Source organism: Nestor notabilis, unplaced genomic scaffold, assembly GCF_000696875.1.
Source record: "Nestor notabilis isolate BGI_N333 unplaced genomic scaffold, ASM69687v1 scaffold18786, whole genome shotgun sequence".
NCBI classification, from domain to species: Eukaryota; Metazoa; Chordata; class Aves; order Psittaciformes; family Psittacidae; genus Nestor; species Nestor notabilis.
In genome coordinates, this window is record NW_009934435.1 from 1 (window position 1) to 12,326 (window position 12,326).

Consider the following 12,326-nt stretch of genomic DNA (forward strand, 5'->3'; position numbering starts at 1 on the left):
GGCTTGGTGCCCGGATGACGACCGGAAACGGGCACGCTCGGCGCCCGGTAGCCTTGCTGCTGTTGCACTCCGATTCATCTAACGGTTTCATTTCAGTCTCTGCTTTGTGTTTTAGTGCTGCTTCGCGTCTGATTCCGCGGTGACGGCTTCGTTTATGTGGGTTTTTTAGCAGCCGGTCTTGTCCTTTGTGGGCGTAGCTGTTGTGCTAGGGACGGAACGGTGCTGGCTTTACAAGAGGGAGCAAAACTGAGAGAAGTGGCAGTACCAAAGTAAGCATAAATTGTTGTGCAGAAAGTCTTGGAAGCTTTCTGCTAGCACGGACAAGGAAAATTGGTTTTTGTTTATCCTGTTTAGAGAGACACTGGTTATTGTAAGCTGCACCAGTTTAAGCATGGGTAGCTGATTGATACTGTACAGACTTAAATGTTGTGGCTTTACATGTTACCATGTGCCTGTAGTTTGTTCCAGTTACAGAAACATACTGTTTGGAACTACCTGAAGCACATTTAAAACACATGAATTACACTTGGTGGTTGGTTGGAGGATGTACAGACGTCACTTCTTAGTACAGCTTACTCGCAGAGTATCGATGTGGTGGTTCACAGGGATGTACCTGAAGTGTAAATGCTGCAAATGCTGCTCCCGGTTCTGTGAGATACCAGCTTGCGTGTCACTGTGCTACCTTCGTGAACCTTGGTATGCCTCCTGAGAGTAATCCTTGCCATTAGGAACTTGATGGAAAACCTTGAATTCTGTCTTAGCAGTTGCGTTAGGAACTGTTTATGTTGCATTTGAAGAGCATCCTAAAGTAAATGCTTTCAGAAGTTGTATGAAAACATAGATTCTATCTAATCGGAAGCGAATTAAAAATCCTTTCAGTGTTTTGGGTCTTTTTAGCTAGTAAGGTGAACTACCACATTTTTATCAGTTAAGAAAAGATGTTTATTGCAACTTAAGTTCTTTGAAACTAGGAACTAACTAGCTTTTGTTGGTTGTACTAAATTAAGTTTACTAACATCCAAGTACAATTTCTGACTAACATTTGGAAAGATGTGTTAGTTAGTATAACCTTTATGTTCTTTTTCTTATTTAAAGATCAAACCTTCTGCAATGAGTAAACGTAAGGTGAAGGAGAGTGGTGGAGCAAATGGAGAATGCATTTCACAGGTTAGTAACATCTTTATTGGCTGACTTTGTTTTTAAGTTGTGAAAGTTTTCCATCCTCTGCCATCCATGTCATTCTGTAATTTTTCACTAGAACAGTTAAAAAGGCATGTACAGATGCACGATGTAATTTCTAGGGCTCTACAGTTGGTTTTTCTATTTACGTTCTGTATTTCAGCTTCTCATCAGATGTTTGTTTGCTTCAAGTGTTATATTAATGGTCTACCTTTTGGAGTCTTGAAAACAATAAAGGATGGTCTTGAGCTTTTACAGCCATTTTAAGCAGCAGATTTGCATAAATCTCTTTGTACCTAATCAGATTCTGTATCTCCCTGTTTGCAGGGTGAATCAGGATCTAGGTGGCTTGTTTTTAACAGCCTAGGTGTGAGGCAGGAGAGCATCTGCCAAATCAGTTTTCAGTTTGGTTTTTTTTAAACTTTATTCTTCTGTTTTCTGAAAGTGGCTGCTTAAAAACTGTGATGAATCTTGTAGTGAATTACTCTAGTTTACTATTTTCTTATGTTTTAATATTTCCTTCGTTTACTTATAAAATCCCTCTTTAGGAGGAAATCCTTTTCACTTGTGAACGGACAATGCTGACTGCTTAGATATATTATCCATTAAACAGAATAAATCTGGAAATTAAATCAGTAAAGCTTTAGTAGAAGAAAAAGTAACTGAAAAATCAGACAAGTACAGCTTTTATTGAAAAAGAATTAGTTTCATGAAGTGGAATTATTCGCAAAACAGATTTCCATCTTCTATCCATTATTTAGACTTCCTGAGGAGTACTTCACAAAGATGCATCCACATATATTTATTTTTAAACCAAAACCACTGAAAGCTGATGGTGATAATTCCTTCATAAATTATAAATAAGCCAAGTGGTAGAAGCAAGCTGAACTGAATTTTCAAAGAAACTGTAAATTTGATACTAATGTTTTACCACGATAGGCTGCAGCGATGTTGCAAGTGGTGCAAAAAGCATATTCAGTGAGGATTTTGGGGAATAATGAAGTGGGTTATGTTTTCTTTCAGTCAGCTGGTAAATGTTTGTTTGCCTGCATCACACAGGAAGTTAGAACTATGAAGTAGATGAACTACTGGCGTTATTCTGGTGACAAGTGTAACATCCCCTTGAGTGGTGAAGGAAAGGAACTTTAGCAGAAGAGACCAAAGGCACATATTGCTGTCATTTAACTGAATTTTCTGTGCTACAGGAGTCTGTAAAATATTGTTGCAGTGTTATTCTTACTTTCAAGACCCCTGTATCAGTGATGACAATTAAAATTTCCATGTTATTCCTATGGGTGTAATTACATTATTTGTACATCCTAGTGTTTGAAGCACCAAGTGCTCTTTCTGTTTTGCGTTATATCCATAGGTGCAGAAAGTTTTACGTGAAAGATTCTGTCACCACTATGCTACTGGAAAACTGTTTGGGATTGAACATCAGTACAGGTGAGTGAGCAGACTTAGTAATTTTGACTTTAACCACAGTAGAAAAATAATCAAATGAAGTCCGAATTTTCTGCTGCCTCTGTTTTTCTAAATTATACAGGCTTAAATGACTTACAGCACAGTGCTTCTAAAAATTGTGTGCCTCAGATTTTAAGTTTTTATACAACTGTTGCTCTGATTTTTTGGATTTCTTGCCCTTGTTTCAGATCTGTAACGTGTTTCCTGAAACTCTATTTTTCAACCTGAAAAATACTTTTAGTTCATATTCTAAGGCTGTATTTAATGACCTGAACAAGCCAAAATTTTAATTCTCTTGTTGTGAATCTTTGTTTTTACTTTAGATTTTCTCCTGTGTATTGGTAAGCTGTGTTAAAAGTTAATCTTAAACGTTGGATGCCAACATCATTTTTCTTGAAGTAGAGACCCATGTTTAAAACTTCTTGGGGTCATCCAGATGTGGAGGTTAAAGTCAGGAAGAAGGGACCTAATGTGACATTAATGCTATCCTAATACTAATCCTTTTACCAGTGCAGGTCAAATTTGGAAAAAAACATGTCTCTAAAGAACTTGACTTAAATCAATTTTTCCACGAGTAACTTTATGCAAGTTGAATCACCTGGTGTGAGCATTAGTTTCCTTTCTGTTAGAAAAAGGAAAACAACATATCTGTTGTTAAAGTGTATTAAGTGTGGTGTAATATGGAGGCAGAACTCACATAGGCATTTTGTTGTGAGAAAGTGTATTTCTATGATGTTAGTATTCTACATAATGAACCTTCCCTCTTCATGTTGAAATTCTGAACACCAGTTTACACACTGTCTTCTGCTTAATACACTACTGTTGGTGAATTTAACTGGAGAGAAACCGTAATGAACTTTTCAGCTCTTACTTTCTTTCTCGAGGTGTATCTGGGCTCTTTGCTATAGTTAGCTCCCAAATAGTGAGCAAACCCACATGCGTTTGCTACAGCTTTTACATGATGGCTCTATCACTCCTTTAGAAGCGATTGCATAATGTCAATATTCTAAGTGAAAAAAATAAATTTATGCATTTTTAAGCATTTGGGAATTGGAAGTGTCAGTAGTTTTTATAAGTACTTTAAATGTGGTACTATGCGATAAGTCTGTCTGAAGGTAATTTTGTTCCTTCTTTTGGATGAGAATAGAATATGAATTTGAAGTTTGGTATTGCTGTTACCATTCACAAGCTTTGAATACCTAAATTTAGCATATAATCAGTTTTATGAGGATTGTCAAAATGAATATATTCCATTAGAATATTAATTTTTGCTGGTGCCAAGGTTTTCCTTCAGTATGTCTGGCAGTCTTTTTTTGTGAACTGTAGTGGTATCACAGAAAGCAATCTTCCTTTTTTAAATTTTTTTTAAGGAAGAACTAATTACTGAAGTCTGTCCTTTCATGGTGGAAAAAGATGGAACTTTATTAATTAGCGATAACTCCAGACTTCTGCATGTCTTAATATTTTAAAATGTTTTAAGAGATCTGGTCACTCAGCCTTTTGGACTTTATGGTATTCCATTTTGCATGCCCTGAGTGTTACCTCTGAGAGCAAGTTGAAAAGTATCAACTTTTTTCTTATGTTCTAAAGAGTTTGAATTTTCCATAGTTTCAGTGAATGTTGTTTGCTTTGAAGTTTTTAACTTATTGCTGTTGTCAACACAGACATCTGCTGGATCTGCTGAAACGAACTACAGTTCATGGAGAAAGTAACTCTGCCCTCATTATTGGACCCCGAGGATCGGGAAAGACTGTGGTATAAACACATATTAAAAGTTTACACGAGGTCAAATTAAGCACGAGTTAGATGGCTTCACTGAGGTCCTGGAAGGTTTTGGAGCTAGATTTTCATCTTTGCCTGTTTTTAAAGAGAGAAATGCTAATTTTTTACATGCAATTTCAAAGCATTCTAGGACTTCTTGTAAGCTAATTCTGTTGAATAACAATATGGAGAAAGTGGTTTCTCAAAAATCTCCTGAAATTTTTCAAATACTGAGTTCCTAGTGATTCTGTAAAACGGAGCAGCTTCATGTGCAGCTGACAAAAACACGCACTGGTCCATCCTCACAGTGGCTTGCAGAAGTATGTCTGCTTTTGGAATTCTTTGTGTGTTTTCACCAGTTTTTGTGACACAACATGGGTACCCAAAACATGTAAAATAGAAATAATTTTATCAGAACAAGTTGCATTTGTCTTTCGGTGATCTGACTACATCATGGATTCTGCCTCCTTTCAGCATTTCTCCTGTTGCAGTCTCTGTGGTTGCCACCCAGGAGTTCATCTTTGCAATTAAAGCCACTTTTTGCTTACTCTTTATAAGTTAACCTACTATTGCTATTGGGCCTCTGCTGTAAAAGTGACTGAAAGGGCATCCAAAAACTGCAAAAGGAGGAGATTGAGGGATGGATAAAAATACAGCTGTTTGTATCTAGAGAATGGTAAAGTATCTTAATCCTGGTTTAAACACGTTGGAGAATATTGTTACCTAAATTGCTTGAAGGTAGAATAATGTATGGTAGTTCTAGTTTACAAGTGTAGGTTTTGTATTTTAAAGAAACTCTTCCTCGTTGAGGCGTGTGAAGGGTTGACATCTAAGGGTTATATGCTTTAATACTGTGCAAACAGTTAATTCTTTTATGAGCATATAATTTGATAAATAGGTTGGCTGTTACTGCAAAAAGTATTTAAGGTTGAAAAATTACAAAAATTACTTTGGAGATCTCTGCAAATGCTAAAACAAATGGCCTTCAAGCTTTTAAATACAGTTGAATAGTAATTAATAGGTGGTAAACATATCCATGATAGAGCTGACACCAATCATTCTGCCAATTTGTTGATAGCTTTCTTGTTTTACATTTCAAATGGAGTCAGTGTTGTTACCTTCTGCTGCCCATGACACTTCAGAAGGATAATTGCCAAAATACTATGGAGTGTTGGTGGGTAAAGAGTTGAGAAACCAGTAGCAAATAAGAATTCCTCCACCTATGTACTTCCTGCTCTTCTTGAACTGGGGTTTAGTTTTTCTTTATTAGATTTACAGATTTGTAAGTAATGGTACTCTTATGGTACAGAAAATAGTTTTTAGATTGTTTTGTTTTCACAGTGTAGACATTCAGGGTGCTATTGAGATTGTTGGCTAAGGGGCCACCTGGAGTGAATGGCATCTGCTTATCGGTCATAAACTTGAGAAACCAAGTGCATAAGCTTTTTGTTCCACATTTGCATATAGTAAATGTTGGCATCTGTAGTAAGAGTCTAACTATATCTGCTTTTAAATACAGTATCAATAGAAATGTGGAGCTGAGCTCTATACGGCAAGCAAATTGGAGTACATGAGAAAGATTTTTATTTTTTTTTTTTTTAAAACCCAGAACAGAATGATCCCTCTAGCACCTCATGCCCCCCAATCACTAAAACTCTGTATTATTTAAAAATAATACTTTAATTACTTTTATTATTCAAACTATTTTTGTTATTTAAAGGGGTTTTTTCCCCCTCCCCCAACCTTTTACGTAAGACTAGTGAAGATGAAAATTTGTGGTCCTTCCTGCCAGTATATAAGTAAACAAACCACATATGCAAAATGAATGATTTTCTTACTCTATATCAAGTGAAAGATGTTAGTTTTCAAAAAAGACTGCTGGAGAGAAGCAAATTGTATGTGTGTGTATAACTAAATATGTATGTATACATACACATACATGGGAGCTGCAAATTCTTAGCTGAGGAAGCAAAAGCAAAGAGTAGCAAGTGAGTAAGAAATTAACGTTTCAGCTCCCTGTATGTGTTTTAATACAAGTTCCTGATAAGTTTTGCCAAGAACAAGTTCTTGATGGACTATAAATTTGTGACCCCTACGTTTTATAAGCAGTAGTTGATGTAATTATGTGCAGTTTAATTTTGTCTCGTGCTTCCTAACTTAAAGAGGAAAGGCAAAAGCATAGTGTCTTTAAAGATTTAAACAAAGATTTTTGTTCTACAGCATCTAATGGAGCAGTGAAGCCGAATACTATACTAACTCAAGAGAAAAGTTCTCTCACATCTCAAACTTGTAAAGCTTTTTTGGATTAAGGCAAAAGTCCTAGATAATAATCCCCAAAATGAGCGACTAAAATACTGTAGTTATTTTTACATTTCTTTATTCAGCAGAATGAACAAATGTAATTGCTATTGCCATGACAGTGAATGTGAAGTTTTCATTTTAGTATTTTAGTCTTGAAAATACTAAAAAACATTGTTACTAAATGAAACTGCACATACTGTTTCCTACCTGCTAATATCAATCTGTATACTTACTGTTAATACATTAATCTCCTTCTAAAAAAATAATGGGTTTTTTTTGTTTTGTTTCTTTTTTTATTTCCCTAGTTATTAAATCATGTCTTAAAAGAGCTGAAGGAAATGAAACAAGTTAGAGAAAACCTCTTGGAAGTTCGTCTGAATGGTAAGTAATACAGCATTATTCAAATGTGACGTTACATTCGGTTGCTGTATATTGTATGTACTGAACAAAACTTTTGGCAGTTGTAATCTTGCCTCACTTTTGGAAACATTTGTCTGTGAGCTCCAAAATGCCTTGCTTTGTATCTCTCTATATAAAGAGAACTTCTGTACTTTTAATGACTTACCAAAATGCTAAAAATCAGTTGTGACCCAGTTCTTCTAAGTTACGACTTCTTACATGAGAAAACTACTGTTTAGTCTTAATTTGTAAAAAGACATAGCTTTGTAAGGCTGAAAATCGAGATAAACTACTGGATAAGGCTCGAGAGGCAGTAGACGTGGCCTCTTGGAGTGAAAAACTGCCAATTCTTCATGAAAAAATACTTACTTTCAGGGCTTCTGCAGACTAATGATAAAGTGGCCCTGAAGGAAATTACCAGACAGTTGAACCTGGAAAATGTGGTTGGGGATAAAGTTTTTGTAAGTATCAACTTTGTTATACTCTTTGCTTATATCCCTCAAAAATCCTTGTTTAGAAAACTGTCTTTATAGTCTGCAGCTTGTTGAGACCGAATGGGCTTTGACAGTATCTTAACAAAACTGTGGGCTGGCTCAGTCTTCTCAAAACTTTCTCTTTTAAAATATTTAATAATTGATGGCAGTAGTGAACTGTGGCAGCATTTACCTGTGAAGACCCTGGTTTACAAACACTTCAAGCATGCCAGCAATTACTTGTGTTCTATACAAGTGCTGAATGTGTTCATACAGGTGCTGAGCAACAAACCATCAACTTTGAATTGGAGAAGGAAGAGGAATGGAAAGACTCTCTTAACATTTACTTTAAGCCTCTAAGCGAAAAAAATACTAAGCATTCCAAAGAGACTGTGTTCAGAGGGGTATTTTGGAAGCCTCAGCTTTAGCATTTCTGCACACAGAGTAAGCAGGTTAACGAGCCAAAAAGCAGCATCCTTAGTATATTTGCAGCCTTTTCCAGTCCATAGAAAAATCTGCCTAGGCTTCCTAGAGCTCTCATTTTGCATAGAATTTCTATTAAAATATTTGCTTCTGTTGACCTTTTCCCAAAGATAAGACTCATTTACATTAGTACTAAACTCAGTAATAAAGAGAATAACTGAAGTGCTTCTGATTATTTTTAATGAGTATTTTTGAGAGGCCATCTTCTGGTATGGTGGAAGGTCCTGAGCTCCCAGATAGGGCACCAGATAGGTGAGATTGGCAGAGTTTACACAGTTGAGAGTTGTATGTAATGCCAATCCAAGTGGCTAAAGCAGAATTAGGGGAGTGGTGAAAGGCGAAATTGCAATAGATGAAGTTTTTCATCAGTTGCATTTGGAAAGCTAAAGAGAAATGTTACTGCTTCAGTTAAGAGACACCAGAGAACTAGGTTAGAGGCAGTGTGGAATACAAGATTGTCATTACTGGGCTTTATTATCTTTCGGAAATGCTTGTTTCTTAGGCTGTGCTTTGGTTTCTTACTTATCCCAAATGATTTTATGTACAGAGAATGGGAAACTCCTTCTAATTGTAAGCTAAGATTTTCCCAAATACAGCAGCAGTAATAAAAGGAAACAGCAAGTATTTAATTTCAGCATAGTCATTTGAATGAGTTGTCCTTTCAGCAGAGAACTAGAACAACCTTTCAAAGTCCACGGTTCCACCTCCAAAAATGCTGGATGCAAAACTGGACTTAAATATGCTTAATTCCCCTGTAATTTTCTCCATTAAGTTACTGTGGAGTACTACTTTAAATTCTTAACCATCAAATCCCTTTGGTTGCACATGGGCAGGGAAACATACTGATTTGCAGGAATATCTGTCCCTCCACAGAAACTTCCTTTCTTAGCTTATGCTGCTTACATTCAGAGAGTAAATTGGTTTTTCTGCCTTCTTTAATTGGGCTTGTGGTCTTCAGTTGTAGCTACTTTCCCATCTTACAACCTGTGTGCTTCAGAGTGTATAAATGTGTGTGAAGCTGAAGCAGGGTGGTCATAGCAATCCATTGTTGTCTGTCATGAATGTTTGATGCTTTCATCTGTCCAATAAGGTTGCAGATCAGAAATCTGCATACCTATGTTTCTCAGTGGAACTACATTGTCAGTTTTTGCATGTGTGTAAAAGGAAAATGAGTGCACGTTAGCTATTTAAGGAAAAATAATAGTACTTACAAGTTTAGCTTACTGTAGACATTCTTCTGATTGCTAATTTTGGCCTGTCTGAGACAATTAGTTTGGGGATTTCAGACTGGAAAGAAGTGGATCAGTGTGGAGTTAACTCCCCATTTTCTTGTTCTGTAGAGGTGATGATTATATAACATGAAGTAACATTGTAAGTTTTTGAGAGCGGGGGTTTAGAAGGAGATGGCCTTTGTTGTGCGCCTGAACTTGACATAGCTACACAATTCTGAGAATGACATCGAAAATCTCTTGTGAAACATTTTTCTTCTCTGTGTAGGGCAGTTTTGCTGAAAATCTTGCGTTCCTTCTTGAAGCTTTAAGGAAAGGTAGGTACTAGTAGCCCCTGTTCTGAAATGGTGTGTGTGCATGTTTGTCACTTGAATGAAAAGTTAGTATATATGTGTGGGTTTTTTCTACTTGTTTAAGTGGTATGAAGAAATCTAGCCCAAGAACGTGTTACGGTTACAAAATCATGTAAAAAATACGTAATCCCAAACAAACATATGCCTAACATAACTGAGGCTGTAAAGGCTTGCATGTGATGATCACAGATTCTTTTATCCAGATTGAAGCTATTGAAAATAGTGCTTTTTAAAAAAAAAAAAAATTAACATGGAAGTCTGTCATCCCTTGCAACCAGAAGTGATGCTTGGCAGAATAATACAAGACAATTTTTCCATGTATTTTTGGTTTTACTATTGTAGCAGTACTTGAGTGAAAGGAGGGCTTAATGACAAGCTAAAAGAAAATATGTAAGTTGTTAAACTGGGAATTTGTGAGAGCTGCAGAGATGGAAGCCAGAGGATGAAATTACCAGACTAACTTTTAAAATTGCTGTCTCAGGAAATCGTACTAGCAGTTGTCCAGTCTTGTTTATACTGGATGAATTTGACTTGTTTGTTCATCACAAGAATCAGACGCTGCTCTATAACCTCTTTGATATATCACAGTCAGCCCAGACTCCCGTAACAGTTATTGGACTCACATGTAGGCAGGTAAGAAACTGCACTTTATCATTCAGTGTTTTTGGCTGTTTTAAAGAGACTGTTATCTTAGCTGGGATGTTCTCTCCTCTCCTGGAGCCTTGCTTAATTTACTAAGAGACTGTTGTTATACATTTGTCTGAGTTTTGAATTGGGAAGGGACGTAAGGGTGATTAAAAAAAAAACACAGTAATTTGTGCTGAGAGCAAACTTGGATAACCACAAAACTGCAAAGCCTTCATTTGCACTGCTAGAGGAGCAGGTTTACATTTCTAAGGAGAGGCACAAGGCCGTGGTCCTGTATTACTGCAGGAGAGCTGTATTTATCCATGTGGCTGTTCTACATTAGCAGGAACTGTCGTTAGAGGCTCCTGGGCATTGCAGTTTCTTGGTCAGCAGTTGGTAGGAACAGAAAGGTATTAACCTACAATGTTTAAAACATTGGTCTGAGAACAGGGAATTTTTTTAAGCAAGCAGTTCAGTAGGGCACTATTGCTATAAAATGACCACGTTCAAAATGGGTTTAGGATCCATGTTAAACTTCTGTGATATTTACAATGACATCCTAGGAAACTGTGGACAAATTTTGTGTATATTGTGAAATAATGACTTTTCTGACACTGTGGAAGTTGATATTTTAGAAGAATTACACTTTTTCTCAGTAGACTGGATAGGTGGTAGAGATAGCTGGGTTATGACAAGAAGAAGACTGATTAAAATCTTCCATTGAAGCCTGAATCTTGGGTTGGTTGGGTTTAGGTGATGTTTAGCTGGGCATATTTGTGAAAGTTAATAGAGTAGTTAATAGCTGATTCAGTAAATTCCAATCTTTTCTTTTGTGATGGCGCTTTGAGCAACCTGGTCTAGCGGAAGGTGTCCCTGCCTGTGTCAGGGGGTTGGAACTAGATGAGCTTTAAGGTCCCTTCCAACCCAAACCCTTCTGTGGTTCTATGATTACTGTCCTGAGTCTGGTATACTCATCACCCATTGTTTAGAACCCCGTATTGCTCTGCTTTGGAATGTGGTCAGGGTGGAGTCTTCAGAGGCCATACCATGGTTGTGGTGATAGCTGTTGCTTCTGAGCTCCTGTTAAATCACTGGTCTCTATTGCATGTGACTTTTAAATGAAAAGGTATCTGTATTTTGCATTGTTGGCTCTCTACACTTACTGCTCCCTTCGGAGGAACTTTGGTATTCTTAAAGCTTTTTTTTTAGTGGAAATAAAAACACTGAAGCCAGTGCACATTAAACCCTTAAAAACCAAAAAAGGACCACCCAAAACTCCTAGTAACTGGGAGTGCAATCCTTCTGTGCCAGTACCAGGTAGGGTAATAATACTGGGTTTCTCAGGATGAACCCCCAGCTTGTTTCTGATTCCATCTATTGCCATGTGTTCTGAGAAAAGTAAGCTTTTCTTTCTTACACCGACAACTTGATGGCAGACCTGCTTAGATCTCTGTGACAGTCTTGGAAGATAAATATTGGTTCTTAAGTATTCTGGGGTAGTTTTAGCTGGATTCTTTTGGTCTGACAAAAGGCATGTGTGAGCTGACAGCTGCCAACCTCCATATCTACTAACTAGACAACTTGTCTAGAGACAGAATGGGCTAAAACATCTTGAATGCAGGCTTAAGTAACTGAAGTATTTACATAATTGATGGAGAAATTTTGCTGGGTATCCTAGCAACTAATTAGCCTGTGTGATGTAGTGCAGCACATGATTTGGGTAAGTGGCCAATCACTGGGCATTTTGGGGCACATGGATTATAGTAATTAGCAAAAGTCGTGTTAGAGCATTTCAAGCCTGAAAATTTAATAATTCTTTTTCTTTTTTTAACAGGATTTACTTCGGTGTTTTTGTAGTTTTCACTCTAGCAAAGAATGCATTAAATGCATCTGCCTTTTTTAATTATTATTTGTACTTCTTTTTTAACAAGGATATTCTGGAGCTCTTGGAGAAGAGAGTAAAATCAAGGTTCTCTCACCGACAGATATATTTGATGAATTCTTTTGATTTTAAGCAATACATCAGGATATTCAAGGAACAGCTTGCTCTTCCTGCT

At 36.8% G+C, this 12,326-nt stretch overlaps 1 protein-coding gene across 1 annotated transcript in view; it reads left to right on the top strand.

The window, feature by feature from the left end:
- Window positions 1-1,101: 1,101 nt before the first annotated feature.
- The window catches only part of LOC104407933 (origin recognition complex subunit 4-like), a gene marked incomplete at its 3' end in the record, with an annotated part of 11,707 nt that continues 482 nt past the window's right edge, over window positions 1,102-12,326 (top strand). Inside the window, 8 exon segments of the mRNA XM_010017348.1 lie at window positions 1,102-1,167; window positions 2,549-2,625; window positions 4,308-4,398; window positions 7,011-7,086; window positions 7,480-7,565; window positions 9,558-9,606; window positions 10,124-10,275; window positions 12,201-12,326. Coding sequence (XP_010015650.1) covers window positions 1,111-1,167; window positions 2,549-2,625; window positions 4,308-4,398; window positions 7,011-7,086; window positions 7,480-7,565; window positions 9,558-9,606; window positions 10,124-10,275; window positions 12,201-12,326 — 714 coding nt within the window.